We start from the raw sequence: 19,854 nt of genomic DNA on the forward strand, positions 1-19,854 counted from the left end.
GTGCTTTAGAAGCTGATACCCTTGACGGAGAAAAGACATTGACAGACAAGAATAATATTGTGAAAATTACATTAATGAAATGACTTTGTGATGCCATTTCAATTTGAGTTTGTATTGAAAGGGTTGATGGATGTTGCTAGGTTTTGTTTTCGGATGAATGCATTGATTAGTAAGATTTTTCCATAGGAGAAATTGTTTTCGAAAGAGTTGATTTGGGATGAGCAGCGACAACCACAAATTTCCCCTTCTTTTTATAGCATTAGAACTGAACCTTAGTTGATGGCTAGAATTACGATACAAGTTCAACCATGAATTAACCGTCTGTGAGATTTTTAGTAACGTTTTCTTCTATTTTCTTTTATTAATTTTAAAAGGATTAAACCAAAAAATAATATTTAAATTATATCATATTTCTCAATTTAATACTTAAATAGTATTTAAATTATAATATGTTATCTCAAGTGATACTTAAACTGTATTTTATTATTCTAAATTACTTCCACAGTTAGAAAAACACTTAACTAATCATTTTGTGATGCAAGGGACTTTAAAATTAAAAAAAAGTCCAAAAAAAAATCTTTACCTTAAGTTTTTTTTTTAACTGTAAATATGCATGTCTCTTGTTCTTCACCTAAGAACTTCTGCAAAAGAAAATTCAAGAACACATCAAAAAATTTATCCAAATTTAATATCTGATGACAAAACTTAAATTCCGACAAACTTTTCTTTTCCGTTTTTAGACTTCGATTTCAATACATTTCCCACACCGATTCAAATTTCATATATTATTTTTGTTAAAAGTAATTTTCTCAAAGAAAATTTATCTAATAGTTAAAAAAATCCATTAAAAGAGAAGAAAAAGTGTGATGGAGATGGAGAGATTGTCAAACAACTGAAAAGGTTTAATTTAATTAAATTTGATTTTTATAATTTAAATTTTTATTTTATTCTTATAATTAAATTTTAATTTAAAAATATCACATATTAAAAAATGATTGGTTAAATGATTTTTTTAACTGCATATTACAAAATGATTTGTTAAATAATTTTTTTAACTGCAAAGATAATTTGAATAACAAAATCTAGTTGAAATACCACTTAAAGTAACGAAGCACACTTTAGGTACCATTTATAATAAAAAGAAAATTACATATCAACTTTAAAAAAAGCATACTTGTTATACTTCCTTTAAATTTGGGCACGTGCCAGCATAATAAACTATTCGAAAAATAATCATAATTAGATCTTCAACTCTATCTGATTGTCTTAATGATAAGCCCTCCTAAATCTCTACTCTCCATTCAGCTCTTGGTAGCAATAGCAACTTATAAGTTATACACCCACTTCCTTCTAAAAGACCTAAATCTCTCGCTTTTAGTACAGTCCACCTATTAGACAAGCATTATTGCCAATCACTCACTTTTTAAGTGTGAACACTCCTTAAATGTAAACACATTCCTAAAAACTATCATGCCCCACCTTAGCATAACAACCTCGTACTACCATAATAGAATGGGTCACACGATACACGTCCTCCCTAATGACAACCACTCTATAATGTGTTGTCACGTCACACTAATAGATAAAAATATCTCTCTTATTAATTCATTTCTAAAAGATAATAAAGGGACCTTAGAGTCCTTAAGCAATCTTTGAGCATTTATCCATTTCAATCTCCTCCTTAGCTACCTTCATATCCTTTTTCTTTTTCAGCTTTCTGCCTCTCAAAATGAATCAACCTATTCAACACCATCACATCTTCCTTCTTATCTTTCTTTTTATTCTACATTATATTAACAAATTTGAATATTGGAATTTGGTATAAATATGAGGATTAAACAAAGAATGTTGGAAGGAAACTTGCAATGAACACGTCCATAATGAGGCTGATAAAAGATGTAAAGTTGTTATGAAGTTGCTTTGAGTTACTGTCAATTCATGTTATGACATGCACCACAAGCATTTTTGAGTTGGGATTCTTTATTTTTACCTCGTAAATCAAACAATGCAATATACAAAATGGAATATTATGTGCAATACGATTAAAAATAGCTTACAATTGATAATTTTTAATTTTTTTTAAGTAAAAATATAAAATAATTACAAATACATATATAAAAAATAAAAAAATAAAATAAATCAATACGAAAATTAACTCATCAAACTAGAACCCAAGTAGAGGTGATCATGGGCTAGGCCGGCCCGGGTTCGGGCCAAGTTTAGACAAAATTTTAGGCCCGTCTACTAGGCCCGAGCCCAGCCCGATCCAAAATATGGGCCTAAAAATTTGTCCAAGCCCGGCCCGACCCATATTAAAAAAAATTCTTATTTCATTAAATAAAAAAATTTTAAAATATAATAAATCAAATATATTTAAAAACATAAAAACAAATATTAAAACAAATAAAAATGATACTAAAACAATTATTAAAACAATACACAAATTAACAATATAATAAAAAATGGTTATATTAAAATTTTAAAATGATTAAAAATAAAATAAAAATATATTAATATATAATTCGGGCCGTGCCGGGCTGGGCCTGGACCAAAAAACTCTTACTTGAGGCTCGGCCCGTTTTCTAAACGGGCCTCATTTTTTTACTCAAACCCATTTTTGGGCCTATATTCTTATCCAAATTATCCCATTTTTCAGGCAGGCCTTCAGGCGCCGGCCCATGATCAGCTCTAAACCCAAGTACACAGCCTAAAATGAATTTTCTTTTTTGAACTTTTGACCCTTCATTAGAAACAATGACTAAAACGATAACGGAGTGTCGCGTTGCACCGCGTTTTTACAGTCGAAACGATGTGTTGAGGTCGGGACGGGCGGGCACTGGACGTACTCTGTTAAATTACCCTCCTTTTTTTTTTTTTGGCTCTCCTTATTGGTTGATAAAGGTGAAGATTATAGAAGATTTGGAGGGAAAAGAGGAGAGCGAGCAATGCCAGTGGCAAAACCAGAATCGTCTGATTCCAGGGTGATTGCTCATGTTGACATGGATTGCTTCTATGTTCAAGGTTTTTTATGCGATTTAATTTTATTTATGTATATGTTACTTAGGTTTCCGACCAGTTCTTCATTTTCCATTTCGGTTTGTTCTGTTCCAATTTCTCAAACTTGTCTTTCTCTATGGAATCTCAATTTCTGGCGTAATTAATATCGTTAAACATTATACTCTATAGTGGAGCAAAGAAAGCAGCCGCAATTACGGGGTTTACCTACTGCTGTTGTACAGTACAATGAATGGAAAGGAGGGGCTTTGATTGCAGTCAGCTATGAGGCTCGTAAATTCGGGATTAAGCGGTAATTATAATTTTTAAAGTAATCATTTTCAGGATTCTCAATTGATAAGCTGTGTTTTCTTTTTTCTTCCCCCTTTTTTTTGTATCTTATGTGTGGTTTTCAGTTCAATGCGTGGCGAGGAAGCAAAGGAGGTTTGCCCACAAGTTCAGTTGGTCCAAGTGCCTGTGGCCCGTGGTAAAGCTGATTTGAGCGGGTACCGGAATGCAGGCTCTGAGGTGCCGGCGATTTGATGAACAATTGTACTCTTTCAAGTATATACTTTCAGTAGTTCATTAGAAACCCATCTTATTGCTGAATTTTTAACAAAATTCACAGGTGGTATCTATTCTTGCAAGGAGAGGTAGATGTGAAAGGGCTTCCATTGATGAAGTGTATCTTGATCTTACTGATGCAGCTGAAATGATGCTAGCCGACAATCCTCCGCAAGGCATGGAGACAATAGATGAGGAAGCTCTTAAATCACATATTCTAGGGCTAAATAATGAGGTTTACTGCCATGCTTTGGATCTTTTGTCATAACATTTAATAATGCTTGATGTTGGAGTTATTTACGAGTTAATGGCACCTCTGTTGATGGACAGATGCCAACATATGTGAGTTTAGCTTAAGTGCAATGTCCTTGGAACATAGATGCCTCTATCGCTACGAAATCTAACAAGTTTGTAGGCTTGTATATGTATCCTGTCTTAAATTTTGGTCTCTAGTTGGGATCATTGTGTACATATTTGGCATTTTTGCAGTGGTAGGATTTTGCACCACCTAAGATATTATACTGTATATGCAACTGTGCAGGACGGAAGTGACGTGAAAGAAAATGTTAGGAAGTGGATACATAGGCACAATGCTGATCACCGTGATAAATTACTAGCTTGCGGTATCCTCATTGTTGCAGAACTTAGGATGCAGGTTTTAAAAGAGACAGAATTCACTTGTTCTGCAGGCATTGCTCATAATAAGGTAGCTAAAAGTTTTTTCGCTCATCTGTAGTTTTTCTGCCAGTACCATAAGGTTCTGTATAAAGGTAACTTTTACTGACCTATGACATCGTCCTAATGCTGACTTTATCACCAGATGCTGGCGAAACTTGCTAGCGGTATGAATAAACCTGCACAACAAACTGTTGTACCTTTCTCATCAGTAAAGGGATTGCTCGATACCTTGCCTATAAGAAAAATGTAAGTTTCTAAAATTTCTGGATGTAACTGAAATGTTGAGTGAGAAATAGTTAATTTCCTTGAGGAATGATATATAAACATCCGCAGCAGAGTAGTTACTTCTCTCCTAATTCATGACACATTATTTTGACTAGAAACTTTCTTGCCAGGAAACAGCTTGGAGGCAAGCTGGGGATTTCCTTGCAAATGGACATGGGTGTGAACACTGTTGGAGATCTATTGCAGTTTCCAGAGGAGAAGCTTCAAGAACGTTATGGCATAAATACAGGGTCAATACCTAATATTAATGGGGCTTTTGCACATGTCTGATATATCTCAGATCATTACAGCTTCTCTTAAAATTTAAAAATTATGCTGCATCAAGAGCTGTTATCTAGCACTTTCCAAATTTACATTTAGATGTTGACTTCTTGTTTTAATCTTTATATGGTCAAGATCCACCAGAAGAAATTACCATTTTAAGATTTTCTTTAACATTTGCTGATTCATTTAACAACTATCTAAATCTGGTTCCTAAATACCTATGTTTTGCATGGGATGTAGAACTTGGCTGTGGAACATTGCAAGAGGAATCAGTGGAGAAGAAGTTGAGGGACGCCTTCTCCCTAAGAGCCATGGTTCTGGAAAGACATTTCCTGGCCCTCGGGCATTAAAGACGGTTCCTGCTGTAAGAGTTTTTCTTAATAAAAAGTGCTCTATGATTTTAGCATGTCATGAAGTCAATGTGTTAATCTCCTGTGCAATCATTTTACCGTGTAGAATTTTGTGCAAACTAAAGAGCATATTTTGTGAGCTTGATCCCTAAGTGTTGGAATTTATAAATAATCATGCAAATTGCAATGCAGTGCTGTCTAATTATGCAATGCCAGTAGTGCTTAAAGCCCCTACGGTTCCCTAGATTGTGGTCTATGATGGTGGTGTCTCTTCTTCATATTCAAGGAATGAAAGCATCAAACATTTTACAGTTGTTGAAAATATTCCAAGTGTCATAAAAATGATAGTCTTAGATCTATCGTGCAATGACTATAGCTTTTCCAACACCGGTGCCCTGACTTGTGCTGAATTCGTTATTTATGTGAGTCACGATTGTTGTTAGAGGGATGCTTGACAGGGGTGGCTAACGGAAAGTTTTCTGCTGCAAAAACTGGTGCTGAAATTGGAGAAATGGTTTTCTCAACTATGAGTCTTGTGTACAAAGAAATGATCATAGTTGGTGGAAAAGGGAATTGCTCTGCAGCTTTTTGTTTCTAAATTTGCTTACTATCTGCATTTGTTATATAGCTCTTATATCAAATAATTTACTAGCTTCCATCATTTAGTGATTCCTTCAAAGCATTTTGGGTCATTTAGCAATTCTCACTAAAGTTCATATTGTTGTAACTTGCCTCTTTATATGTTAACCAGGTGCAACACTGGCTTAATCAGCTTTGCGAAGAACTTAGTGAACGACTTTGCTCTGACCTGGACCAAAACAAAAGGATAGCACACACGTTAACTCTGCATGCTAGAGCATACAAGGTACCCATCTTTTATCCTTTAGTCTGCATCTCTATGTACCTTTGGCATCTTTCTATTAACCAACCCAGATTCTTTTATACGATGTGCTAACTCCAACATTCTATTTTGCTGATTATGAGTATTTCTACAGTCCAGTGACTCAGATTCTCAGAAAAAGTTCCCCTCAAAATCTTGTCCCCTAAGGTATGGGACTGCCAAGATCCAGGAAGATGCCTTCAACCTATTTCAAGCTGGATTACGCGAGTATATTGGATTTTATGGTGGTAAGACTCGAGGAAGCCATTGTAGAGGATGGGGAATAACATCTCTTTCTGTTTCAGCCAGTAAAATCGTTCCCATACCATCTGTAAGTTCCAATGTACATTGTTTGCAGTAAATGATGACCTTAACATGGTTTTTGAACGACTAAACACTTTGTATTATGTGTTATCTTTAATATTTTTGGCAGGGAACATGTTCAATTGCGAAGTATTTTCATGGTCAATCTACGTCCCACTTTTCTTCAATGCAATCGTCGGATAACCTTAACACTGAAGCAACACTTTCGTTACCCTCAGGTCTTCTTGCTTTTCTGATCATTTTCTGGCCTTGTTTATGATTGTGATGCATTTCTAAATGGGACTAGGTGTTCGTTCAGGTAGTGAATGCTACTCAGAGGTGAATTTATCTGAACCAAAAATTGATTTTCCTAAGGAAGAAAGCTGGATTAAGGATACTGTGCCTGATTTAGATCTGCAAGAACAAAAAGTAAATTTCTTGAAGACGAAGTTACTACTGTTTAGTTTTTTGCAGATTCTCTTCTAAATGGCAGTTTTAAGATGATTAAGCTCTCAAAAGAACAAAAATCAACAAAGTTTCTAGATGTAGATTATTTAGGAGTTTTTCATTTCCACTGCTAATTTTGAATTGTATATAAAAATTTGCAATTTGGCCAGTGATTCGTTTTTGCAATTCAGAATTTGATCATGCGATGCAAGCAACATAGATCTTTAACTGTTGTTGTTTTTCCTTCATTTTAGAAAGCAAGATATTAAAGTTTTCTTTGTCTATAATGTGTAAGCCTCTTGATACGTGTATAATGTATGTTGTGTAAGAACTATTAACCTATTTTCTGATGTATTCTGTCTTATCTTCCTATCGTTAAATGCTTCTGGTAGTGAACAATCATGTTACTAGTTTATTCTGTCTGCAGGATCTATCTAGTACTCTATCAGAGAAGACACAAGATGGGTTCATTCAGGAGGATATTTCACCATTATTACTCTCAGGTGATATCTTTTGGTACTTGCTATTTCCGTTGGCTCCCTAACTTCCCTTTCTAGTTCTGATTTTGTTGTGTTTATTGAGGAACTTAAGGTTGCTTGGAACAGAACCGGAGTAAACAACAATGGGATTTATCTAAGGATGAAAGTCAATTTAAGTCAGAATACAAGGAGCGAAAGGGAAAAAGATTGAAAGACAAGGTTCAATCATGAATTTTACTTATTTTATCTTCCTGTGTTACTGCTATTTTAGTGTTTTTTTAACTGCTATCTAGAGAATACTTATCATGATCTGGTTTGCTTTGATGGAGAAAATGGTTTTAATATCTAGAAGTTGAACTTTCATGGCTTTTCGATTTCACATTAATCATTCAAGTATATTCAAGGCGGAAGCAAAGGGGAAAAAAGAGAAGAATTTTAATGTTTTCTGAAAAAAATCATGATGCTACTGATTATACATTAGGGTTGCTCATGTGGAACTGGTTTCAGTTTATGCACTTCATAGTTGGCTCTTGTTTCGATTTACGCCACCAACTTTTGCTTAGCTTCTTTTGACATTTTGACTCTTAACAGGGAACATATTCAATAATAGAACTTTTTAAGAGCTACAATCCCAATCCCTCTGGCTCTTTTTTGTCCCATGAGTACAACAGAACTGTTGGAGGCACTGATGTTAGTAGTAGCAGTTACAGTAGAGATGGGGAAGAAGGAAGAAGGGAAGCATGGGGTTACAACATTGATGAAATTGATCCATCTGTGATGGAGGAATTGCCGCCGGAGATCCAAGATGAGATTAAAGCATGGATGCAGCCTCATGAGCAGCGGCCTAATAATATGGTCAAGCGAAGTTGTACCATCTCTCATTATTTCTCACCCTCCAAAAAGTCATAATTATGGAAACAATGATTATATGCAGGATGGATGGCGTCAGTGTGTATAAAATCAAATGAGAAATGTATGAGTCAGATGACACCAAATTAAGAGGATATCAATATGAATCTTCTACTTCCATGTATAAAATTAACCATTTTCATAAGCCAATTTTGAATTTTATCTGACACCTAAAGCTAGCTGGTTGAAGGTGTGGATCTGCATGGTTGGTTGTGTTTATATTTTTTCACATCAGTCGACTGTATTCATTTTCTTAATCTTTTGTGGTCATACCTTGATATAAATGTGAAAAACTAGTATTAATTAAAAATAATTGATAGCACTACATGTATTTGGAACTATGGTATAGATTTTAAAAATGTTTTAAATTACTCATCAAAGTATCAGTATTAATCAATTACATCTTTCTATCAATCTAGTTAACATGGGGATCAATTTTTAAACATGCATATACATATTATATGAACTGCTTGAATTTGAAATGTTAAAAAGAAAATTTTAAATTCAAGCTATGCATAAGGTAGGTACACATATATTTATAATTTGATCAATATGTTATGTCATATTCGAATTAGTATTTAACGTCAAAATTGACGAATAAATTGATGAAATGACTTGATTAATACAATACTAAAATTTTTATAATTCAATTAAAACATTACAATATTAATATTTTAAAAATTCAATTAGATGTTTAAAAAATAAATTAAAATCGAAATGCTAGTTTTGAAAACCTTTGATGCCATCTACTATTAAAAATGAAAAACCTGAAATCTTATTCTAAAGTACAAGCAAATCAAATCCAAGTTACAAGGTAGGCTTGCTTTGTAATGGTAAGCCATATCACGTTTATTCTATATTAACTCTGCACATACTTGCACTCTTCTTAACCTGTTTGTGTTTGGTTCACGGGTTGCGACATTTTTCAGTATTAAATCGATTATCGTTCAACCAGCCTAATAGTAGCGGTGACAAGAAACAAGTAACAAAACAAAAATATTTTTTCCCAACAACTAGGTAGGAAATATCAAGAGCAATAAATGTTATCATATTGAGTATTCTCTTTCTACCAATCATGACAAGCTTCCTACCAATCATGACAAGCTTCCTCTATTCTCGTTTGTATTCCCTTATATTATATGGGTTTAAATAGGGAGCTGTTTCAATGAATGACTTGATTCACCGCATTTTGAACATTACTCTTTTTCTTTGGTACATATCAAATTGAAGTAAAAAAAAAATGTCAGGACCAGCTGAAGAGATGTCAACATCTCTCGTTTTTTATGCCTAGCCATTCACTTCTTTCACATCATGAGGATCTGCAAATTAACTATAACGACTTTCTAAGTAGGAAAAAATCCTACCTGCGAAAGAGGGAGAGCCACAGGTCTCGTTATGAAGGGAGACCGAAAGGACTGCCAGAGATGTACAAAAAACAAAGACTGCTGTTGAAAGCCGAGGAAAACTGAGAAAAAGACTGAGGAAGCAAAACAAAAATCGAAGAAAAGGAAAAGATATACGAAACAAGGGAAGAACCGAAGAAGGGTGAAAAGGATGAAAGAAAGAAGATGGTGGGAGAGGGAGGTGACCAAGGAATGGTGAGCCACAGCCGGTGTAATGGTTGGCTGCACTAAAATCGAAAACCTAAGGTTAGAAACGAAGAGATGAGGATAAGCACGGATATAGAGATATTTGTTACGCTTGATTTATTTTCTTAACATCAATGAATATACTTCTTTTTTTATACAATGTTTACTTCTATCCATAATCAATATACGATTCTTCTATTGTTTCTATTGTTTTGTATAAATGTCTCATCCTTTCATTTTTAAAACAAGAACTATAGAAAACGTATACCTTTTCGTAACTTATTATCAATTGTGTGGTAAAGCTCGTCTGCTGTTACATTGAATACGCCCTTATCAAAATAAACCCTTCTTTCAGAGGCCAAAAGAGCTTAGGCTAAGTCGAGGCTAATAGGAATGCAGAAGTTAAAAATTACTTCAAAATAAATCCAAGCTGCTACAATGACTAGGTATGAGCCTATATAGTGTATATATAACATTAACATTAACATGCAAAAAGTTCTTATATGTTGAAAATTATAATGCCAAGCCAAGAACACGAATTTGGTTTTGAATTTGAGAATTGAGTCTTTAACATTCTTATTTTCCATCTGAAACAAACAAATAGAAACCAAATGACGAGGTACATATACAACTTTTGTTGGTAGTTAGACCAACCAAAACCATTGGATAAAGTCTGTAAAAAAAAAAAAGAAAAGCATTGTCTCAATGACATGTTAGAACCAAGACTAAGCTAAGGCACAGTACATGATATTAATTATTTAGACTTATGTTACCCGTTTTTACTTTTACCTGTCTAAAATATTCTGCATGTCGGACTCTTGACTCTAATGCTGCATGGCAAAGGACGAAATGGGAGCCTCACAATATGCGACAGTTCAAATTACTAGTAACTAACTAATCAGGCAAGTTGTGATGATACGGCAAGAGTGTAGTGGCAGTAACATTGTCTTAATATTCAACGGCATTTGAACCACTGTGCCAAGGATCCCACACATTGCTACATCATATTATCATCAGCAGCTACACCAAGAATTGAAAAGCTATGAGAATCTAGAAAACAAAGCAACAGTATTTACATATGAGAACATGGGGTCAAGGTCCCACAAAGAACTCACTGAAGATGGAGCAAAGATGATTTCTTACCACAACAATCATTCCAGAGTGGGCACCTATTAATCAGAACTATCGCAAATATGTTTCTGATTCAAGGCCCATCTTATAAGCCGCTCTGATGATGCCAATGAGATATCTTTAACTTCAAAAACAACGTGAGGATGACATGAATTGTTAGTCTCCCCTTTCAGGGATCTTACCTGATTTGGATTTGGCTCCATTATTGGATAAGGCATCTTTGTGCTCACTTGTCAAGAAGCTCATAATCACTCTGCAGTAACCATTGTCATGTTATATGCTGACTCAGGTATATCAGCAATGCTTTTCTTCTGCATTTGCTATACATAGTTTGTAGCAGACATACTAGAGGCAGATCAATTGTTAAGTTATCTAAGAAATGAATTAGGAGGTTATTTGACATTCATCACAGCTGGAAGGAAACATTCTTCTGAAAGCATTGCTGGAAGTGCAGCAGACAGCAGTGGTCAGACATGGACTTCTTCACCACTCTCCTACACTATCAACCTAAGTCACTAGGTATCCATAAAAACATCAACAAGCAAAATAACCTTTTGGAAACCATTGCAGTTGCAGTTTTGGCAATTGCTACCACCACTGCAGTAAACAGCATGAAGAAAACTTCACAATCCAAACAGATAGCAACTTCAGGGAATACACTAGTAATATTGTTAGTGATAATTCCAGGGTTCGCTCATGCCAACACATCAAATTTCAACACCTTTTTTTCTGGCCAAAAGAATAAAAATACATCACTGTTATATATTGCTTGCTAATACTTTTCCTATGTATAACACAGATAGATCTAGGTGCTTCCTCTTCTGTTGCTGCTGGAATGAAATGGACTAAGTAGTACCTAGTAGCTCTTGGAGCCCCTAAGGGGTAACCACTGTCCTTCTGGTAGGGGCACTAGCGCAGGCAAGATACACGAATCATATTGCATGAGCACAAGTGATCAGACCATGGTCTTTTGTCCATCCAGACTGGAACACCAAAAACTGCCGTCTCAAGTGGTCTGATTGCTTTCTTTTCAAGCTTGGATGTCTTAACAAGCTAGCCATCTGTGAGCATTCTAGTCATATTCATGTTGATGGCTGTTGCACTTCTTGTGAGGAGATACTATATAACTGCTTCCTCGATAGGAACTTCATCTGACTGGAGATTAAGGCCTCATTATTGGACAGGTTACATAGTAACAATTCCACTTTGGTTCCTGGGGACGTTGGGAATATCAATTTTCTGCCCAGCTGAAGGCACCAATAGTTCAGGGGGGTCCCAAGGGTTCCATGTTCTCCATTCGTGATGGGGTATTTGAACCTTAAGCTTTAATAAGATTTGGAATCTCGTCAGGGGTAATGCTGGTTTACTACATTTTCTTAGCCTCCATATAACTTATGATGTGGAGTATCAACAAAAGATGTTAAGCCCTGACGGCTAAGAAGGAATGCATAGCTTAGTCTATCATGTTCCACTATCTACTCGTCTTTTTGGCGAGTTGTCCACCATCTATCTCCAGTCCATAAACAATATTGCCAATAATGTTCAGTGCAGCATTCTTCAGCTATAAGCCCTGTGTTTTACGGTTAAAATCAGATCATTACTCTTGTCATCCCCAAAAAGAATCTACTTGTACGATGCAGTGAAAAGACGAATGATATATTAAGGTATATCATACATCTAGACAGCAAAAGATTCCCAGCAAGACACTGTAATCGTATTCTGCATTTTTAGGCACTGAAATAAGCATTTCATAAAGCCTTTTATTTAGTCAATTGGGCCTCTGTTAATGCACCCGTTGGGGTTGGAGGGGATGGGGGGATGTGGGACATCAATCCTAAGACCTACACAATTGCCTACATAATGATATAATTCAGAGCTAGAGAGGCAGGTTTCATTTCATTGATATAAAGCCCAATGTGTGTTTGATGCATATTCCAATTCCTAGAAAAGACATAATTTCATGTTATTCAATATCTACCTAAACTACTTTTATTTGGCTAGGTCTGAGTACCTTGGGCATAGCTCAGCTGGAGCAACAGAGAAAGAAAACTTATGCAGACATATGTTAATGCACATGTTCAAGAAATGTCAAAATGACAACAAGTGAACACTCGTATATTAAGGGACCATAACTTGTTTACCTTGCATTGTCAGTCTCCTTCAACCTTTGCCAATGTCTCAAGCATTCTGATTGTGAACCACATTTCAGCAATTTGAAGAATAGTCACAGAAATAAAAGGGAATGAGACCATCCCCTATCCAAGATACAAGAGAACATGAAATGAAGTTTAAAAGAGAGTTGTAAAACCATGTCAAGAAGAAACATTTTGCAGTTAACAGATTGACTTGTATCTCCATTAAAATCCTGCAGATCCATCCTTGAGGATATTATTTCTCAATGTAACTATGATGAGAAAAGAAATTATTCTGCTCAGGGATGAAGAATATTTCAGAATTAACCACTTAAGGATTTACAAAATCACAAACAAAAGAATTAAGAGTCTAGGTTTCTCCAACACTTGTCAATGGCAGCTTGAACTTTTTGAGGTTTACAGAGCTCTTGGACAACTCTTTCCCAAGTAGATGCTTTTGGTGGCAAAAAATTCTGTAGCATCACTTGCACAATTCTGGAAGCACCAAAAACTCTTTGCCTGTTTAATAACCGGATGACAAGCTCATCTAAAAACTCCCTTCCATCTTGAGGAGGGTCTAGCTTCTCTCTCAGTGTTCTCAAAAATATATTGCATGTGGCTATGTCAGGATCACAGGCCCTATCCAGCATGCCGTTTAAGAGATCAATGGCATGGGAAATGCTATTTTGGTTGCATAAAGCATTAAAAAGTATATTATAGGTGACCACATCTGGTTGAGATTCAGTCTCTTGACAAAGCATCTCATGAAAAAGTTTCAAAGCTTCTTCTATTGAGCCAGCATTGCAGAGGCCCTGAATCACTGAACTGTAAGCCACTGCATCACGTTTACAACCTTTTTCTAACATCCCTCTCCACACCATCATAGCTTTGCTGAGATTACCAACCTCACAAAGGCCATGGATCAGTATGCTGTAATAAACCTTGTTGTGAATACATTCATGTTCTGCCATGTCTTTCCATAGCTGGACTGCCTTATGGCTATTGCCCGCCTTGAAGAAACCCTTCATCAGGGAGCTATATGTATAAGCATTAGGGGTGCAACCCTTGTCTATCATTTCAGATAGAACTTCCTCGGCTTCATTTGGCTTTCCTTCACGACACAAACCATCTATAAGAGCACTATAAACAACAATGTTTGGTTTACATCCTTTTTCCATCATTTGAGTCCATAGTTTCCTTGCATCCTCGGACTTACCACCCTTGAACAACCCACTAATAAGGGCTGAGTAAACATATTCATTCACTCCATACCCTCTTTCCTGCACAGCAGTCATTAGCTTAACTGCATCCTCCGCTCTCCCTAGCTTAACAAGCCCATTAATGATGGTTCCATATGTGACGTCATTAGGAATACAATTACTGGACACCATGCGATCCAAAAGACTAAATGCCTTATCCAACTTCCCCTTCATACACAAACCATGAATGAGTGTGTTATAAGTGACCTGGTTAGGACAACAACCTTTGAGAAACATATTGTCCACTAGCTTGGCAGCGCGAACCAAGTCACCCTTTTTGCATAACCCATTAATCAATACATTAAAGATAACAGGAGAAGGGAAACAACCCTCGGTTTGCATCTCGTCCAACAAGGAAACAGCCTCATCAATCCTATCCTCCTTGCATAATCCATCCATCAATGTACAGTAAGTATAGACATCGGGCGGACATTTCCTCAGAGGCATTTCTCTGAACACCTCGACTGCACGATCGACCCATCCCAACTTACACAAGGCTTTAAGAAGCAGATTAAAAGTGAGCACATTTGGAGAAATGTTGGTGTTCTTGGCATTAACGGAACGATTATAAAAGTCCAAGGCTCGATGATAAAAGCCCTCTCGTATAATGACGTTGAGAACAGAATTAAAGGACTTTACAGTGGGTATGCAATGAAAATCATGGGACATCCTATGGAACAAATCCACAGCTTTATCGGGTAAATGGGCTCTCCCATAAGCCTTGAAGATGACTAGAAAACACTTCTCAATAAAAACTCGGTTTTGGAGCTTCATCCGACATAAAACATTGTCTAAAGAAGCAAAATCAGCAGTATGGGCATAGTGGCGAATGAGGGAATAGAAAGTGGAATCGCCTAATCTAAAAGAACCAGATTGGGGAGTGGAGTTGAAAAGCTGATCGGAGAGAGGCGGGCACTGGGAGGATCCTTGCCCTCGGGACACTTTACCCGGGAATGAAGAGAGGCCCCTGCAGATTGTGTTGATAACACTAAGCCTTGCCATAGTGGACTGAAGCGCAGACAGCAATCGAATGAACTAATGGTGGCAACGCATTCAAAATTCAACAATCCACCATTTTTTTGAGTTTGAGAAGCATACAGTGAAGTACAAGCAAACACACCGGTCACCGTTGCCCTACCTTGCTTGCTTGTGCTCGGTTTTTTCCCCCTAAAATGTAGAATATAATTTATTTTCTTGCTTTTAATTTATTACAGATTATAAAGGCTTTATTATGTTATTTTGCCTACCAAATCAGGTGCGTGGAATATTGGCTTTGGATCCACGGTGATTGTACTACGGTGAAATCTTTTACCTCATATCGAAGTACCATTCATCTAAAATCACACTAATTTTTATTTTTAATCGGCGGTCCGTAAACCGTAATAGTAACAGGAAATGCTTTGTTACCTAAAACTCCCAGAAGACACCTAATTCACGGCCAAAGCGGGACCCAAAAGTAAAGAAAAGGCAAAAAGAAGCCAGAGTGAGATGAGGTAGAATTTTGAAAATTAAAAAATAAAAAACTTACCATTAAATACCATTTTTTCTTTCTCTCTCTTCCGTTGACTCGCCCTTTCCACGATGCTGCCACCATTGACCTTCCCCCTTCCCCCCGTTCCTATTCTATTTGCTGCCTTATTATTCAATCTCTCGTTCACATGACTGAGCTTCCTCCTCTTCTTCTAATCTAACTTTTTTCTTAAAAGAAAAAAAAATTGGGCTTTTTTTCCTCAAATGGATCTAGCTCCTGCTTTAATTGTTGCAGCAATTTCCAGCTTCTTTTCACTATCTTTAATCTTAGCTTGCATCTTCCTAATCTGCAGATCCACCAAAAAACCCGCTTCCCCTAATCCTCCTCAAACCCGTTCCTTAAACCGAACCCGACCGACCCCTAACCCTGCCGCTCTCACCGCATGCGACAGCGCCGCTTTCGATCCATCTCTCACCCGCATCGACATGGCGGAACTCTCTGCCGCCACCAAGAACTTCTCCTCAGATCTCATCATCGGCGACGGCAGCTTTGGCTACGTTTACAAAGCTACTCTGTCCAACGGAGTCACCGTGGCTATTAAGAAGCTCGACCCCAATGCTTTTCAAGGCCTCCGAGAGTTCCGAGCTGAGATGGAAACGCTAGGTAAGCTTCGCCACCCAAACATCGTTAAGATCCTAGGGTTTTGCTCTTCGGGTCTCGATCGGATTTTGATTTATGAGTTCATTGAGAGAGGGAGTCTCGACCAATTGATTTACGGTGAAGATCAAGAAAACCCGGACGGCAGGTTTCTATGTTGGTATACGAGGAAGAAGATAGTTCTTGGGATAGCTAATGGTCTAGCTTATTTGCATGGACTGGATACACCCATCATCCATAGAGATATTAAGGCCAGCAATGTGTTGTTAGATCGGGATTTCGAAGCCCATATTTCTGATTTTGGTCTGGCTCGGCAAATCGAGGAGTCCCAAACACACGTATCCACACAGGTGGCCGGGACAATGGGCTACATGCCGCCGGAGTACCGTGAAGGGAACACAGCGGCGACGGTTGTGGCAGATGTTTATAGCTTCGGAGTATTGATGATCGAGATAGCCACCCAAAACCGCCCCAATTGGCCGGTGAGGTTTGAGGGGAAAGTTATAGGACTAGTAGAGTGGGCTCGACGAATGGTAGCTCAAAATCGAGAAATAGAAATGGTATATCAAAAGATTCCGAGGGATGCGTTAATTCAAGAAGAGGTTAAGGAGTATTTTCGAATTGCGTGTATGTGTAGCAGTGAAGGATCGAAAGAAAGGCCCGCAATGATACAAGTTGTAGAGCTTTTGAATCAAATTTCGACTTGAATTTTGCGTTAGGAAATTTTCTTCTTCCCTTTTATAAGAATGTTGTATTATTTGGTTCATGATTCTATCTCTAATTGGGGATAGGATCATGTGAATTATGTAAATAGCTTATCATCATTTTGGCTAATAATCAAATTTCCATTAATAATGTTGATGAGAATACATTTTCTCCAACTTGATGTTCGTTTCAGCATCTTTAAAGAGTGGAATTCTTAAAAAAAAAAATTAAATCACTCTTTTTTATTTGAATGCATAAAGAGGTTTAAATATAGGTTTAAGTAAAACATGAAGTCAAAAAAACGAATTTTGAGTTAATTGAATTATATTATTTGATTTATTGAGTAATTCAAATAAATAATTTAATTTTTCGAGTCTAAATAATTTAAATTTTGTAATTCAAATAACAAAGCCATATGTAAATACTTTGTGGTCCCTATCAATTTCAAAATGAGTAAATTAAACATTCTCAACAACAAAATTATAGATAATTTTCAAATATTCAAAATATTTATAAAAATTATAATTTTTTATCTTTTTTTAAATTATAAAAATTCAAAAAAATTTAAAGAACACATAAAAAATGTTTAAATTTTAAATTTTTCTAAGATAACAATTTGGAGGACCTAAACGGGTAAATTATCAATTCAAGTTTATCATACTAAACTATTTCTCTTATTTTGCTTTGAAAAAGTTTTCAAATATATAGTTTCAAATTTATGTGCTCTAACATGAAAATAGTTATATTGTAATAAGATTTTATTTTGATGTGTTTAATTTTTTCAATTTAACTTGAACAAATTTTCTCGGTTTGACTTTACTACAATTTTATTTCACTTGACTTGATTTGGAAAATTTTCAAACTAAGCTATAATGATAAAATAGGACTCCCCAACTTTTCATTCAATTCAGTCGAATGCTCATCTCTAAATGACATAAAAAGCCAAATGATTGGATTCTCGATTTTTGAATTAACTATTTTAAAACAAATGATGTTAATCATTAAAAAATATAAAAATATATTTTAAAAGATTAATATTTAAAAATAAATATATTTGCAAAAAATCAAAGATCAAAAATAATCAAAACATAATAAAAATCTAAACTTTTTGTTAAAAATAAAAAATAATAATACCCTATTTTTCAATTGCTCGATTTGAAAGAGTTCAAGCTATTTCTAGTTATATGTCACTAGTTGAATCGGTTGGACTCTCGATTCTCAATCATTTAATTCATTCATCCAATTAAATCAAATTAATCTTAGATCATATCTTACCTTCTTGAGAAAATGCATTTACCGCATTTAGTAATTCATGTAATTTAAATCTCCTTCATCATTTTGTCCATTCATTCAAAGTCTTATTACGCAATTAGTTTAGAGTTATAGTGAGCTAGTGAATGGGTCAATTGAACATATATAATCATGGATGAAATAGTTTATAATTAAGTTCCGACTCTTCTATTAATAACAAAATTATTTAGTTATGGTCGATTGAGTCTTAACTCGATTGGCATAGACATTGTTGCCAATGTAACAGCCCAATTTTGGGCCTAGCCGGAACAGTGGTTTCGGAACCACTAACCCGAGGTCGGAGAAATTATTTTCAATATTATTTTATGTGTGATGGCATGTTTATAAAGATGCATGAAAATTTTGGTGAATTAATTTTAGCGTTTATGAGCTTAATCGCGAAAAAGGACTAAATCACAAAAAGTTCAAAAGTTTTAATTTGATAGCTAAGGGAGTTAAATTTCCATGTATCATAAATTGGGGGTCTTTAAAGGGCAAATAGACCCTTAAAATAGAGGTGGTCAGCTATAGAGGGGCAAAATGAGGCATGTTGACTAGGTTAGGTGGGTTTTAGTGACAAAATTGGTTAAAAATAAAATTTAATAAAGAGCGAATGATATTTTATTTTCTCTCATCTTCTTCCCACCGTTCATACCAAAAAAAGAGGGATTTTTAAGCTTCAAAAATTTCAGCAACTTAGAGCCTTCACAAGTAAGTGATTTTGATGATTTTCCTTGATGATTTTTGCACTTTTAGAACCCTTGTAACATAAGCTTTCAAATGAGGGGACTATTTTGCAAAATGGTTGAAAGCCTAGGTTTTACCATGAGTGTGTACATGTTGTTTTCTGAAATTTTATGGAAGAAAATGAGTTATGGTAGTGTAATAAACAACTTTTATGAAGTAGTTTCCATGAAAATCCTAACTAATGACCATTTTGCATAAGTTGTAAAATAGGTGATAAATGTGTGAAATAATGAGAATTGTGGGTTGCTTTTAGTATAAAAAAGTGATCAGCTAGTCTTGGTTAGTGAGAAAATGTAATAAAAATTGATTTTCGGACCTAGGGGTAAAATAGTCATTTTGTAAAAGTCTAGGGGCAAAATGGTCATTTTGCCCAATTTTAAATTGTTGAGTACTTAGATTAATAAAATGATTAAATTCGTGAATTTTTATCATTATAGATCAAGAATTACAAAATCCAGGCCTAAACTAGGGAAAAGCCAAACTAGCAGTATAAGCCGAGATAGCCGCCAAATTTTGCATACCGAGGTAAGCTGTATGTAAATAATACAACTGCATTGTCATTATATGTGTTTGAAATGATATAGCATAAAATTTCTTAATTGTGGTAATGAAAATATACGATGATAATTAAGATAACAAAACTCCCGAGCGAACCTTAGGAACAAATCAGATATTCATGCCATGACATTAGGGTCATTTGTGCGCTAGTGTAAGACATGT

The 19,854-nt window shown here is 35.5% G+C and overlaps 3 protein-coding genes and 1 pseudogene across 4 annotated transcripts; 3 read left to right on the forward strand and 1 right to left on the reverse strand.

Moving 5' to 3' along the window:
* The first annotated feature begins 2,736 nt into the window (after positions 1–2,736).
* LOC107960652 (DNA polymerase eta) lies at positions 2,737–8,320 on the forward strand. 2 transcript variants are annotated; one of them, XM_016896961.2, is made up of 15 exons: positions 2,737–3,021; positions 3,187–3,307; positions 3,411–3,522; positions 3,623–3,793; positions 4,100–4,264; positions 4,379–4,482; positions 4,632–4,751; positions 5,026–5,149; positions 5,887–6,000; positions 6,131–6,346; positions 6,449–6,557; positions 6,638–6,747; positions 7,193–7,268; positions 7,357–7,463; positions 7,836–8,320. In XM_016896961.2, the coding sequence occupies exons 1-15, from the start codon at positions 2,946–2,948 to the stop codon at positions 8,151–8,153; spliced, it is 2,043 nt and encodes a 680-aa protein (XP_016752450.2). In that variant the 5' UTR covers positions 2,737–2,945; the 3' UTR covers positions 8,154–8,320. The 2 variants fall into 2 exon arrangements, with proteins under 2 accessions (XP_016752450.2, XP_040968418.1); XM_041112484.1 differs by lacking the exons at positions 2,737–3,021; positions 3,187–3,307 and having other exon boundaries at positions 3,411–3,546.
* A 1,941-nt stretch (positions 8,321–10,261) lies between these two features.
* Positions 10,262–15,266, reverse strand: LOC107957685 (pentatricopeptide repeat-containing protein At4g20090). Its single transcript, XM_016893232.2, has 3 exons — positions 13,015–15,266; positions 10,886–12,443; positions 10,262–10,762 (listed from the first exon to the last, which is right to left on the reverse strand). The coding sequence occupies exon 1, from the start codon at positions 15,264–15,266 to the stop codon at positions 13,368–13,370; it is 1,899 nt and encodes a 632-aa protein (XP_016748721.1). The 3' UTR covers positions 10,262–10,762; positions 10,886–12,443; positions 13,015–13,367.
* LOC121228898 (cationic amino acid transporter 5-like) lies at positions 11,347–12,311 on the forward strand (annotated as a pseudogene).
* A 672-nt stretch (positions 15,267–15,938) lies between the features above and the next one.
* On the forward strand, positions 15,939–17,259 carry LOC107957686 (putative serine/threonine-protein kinase). The gene has a single exon (XM_016893233.2). It carries the CDS (start codon positions 15,999–16,001, stop codon positions 17,097–17,099), a length of 1,101 nt encoding a protein of 366 aa, XP_016748722.1. The 5' UTR covers positions 15,939–15,998; the 3' UTR covers positions 17,100–17,259.
* Positions 17,260–19,854: the final 2,595 nt, after the last annotated feature.

The sequence above is a fragment of the Gossypium hirsutum genome, chromosome A05, assembly GCF_007990345.1.
Source record: "Gossypium hirsutum isolate 1008001.06 chromosome A05, Gossypium_hirsutum_v2.1, whole genome shotgun sequence".
Classification (NCBI taxonomy): domain Eukaryota; kingdom Viridiplantae; phylum Streptophyta; class Magnoliopsida; order Malvales; family Malvaceae; genus Gossypium; species Gossypium hirsutum.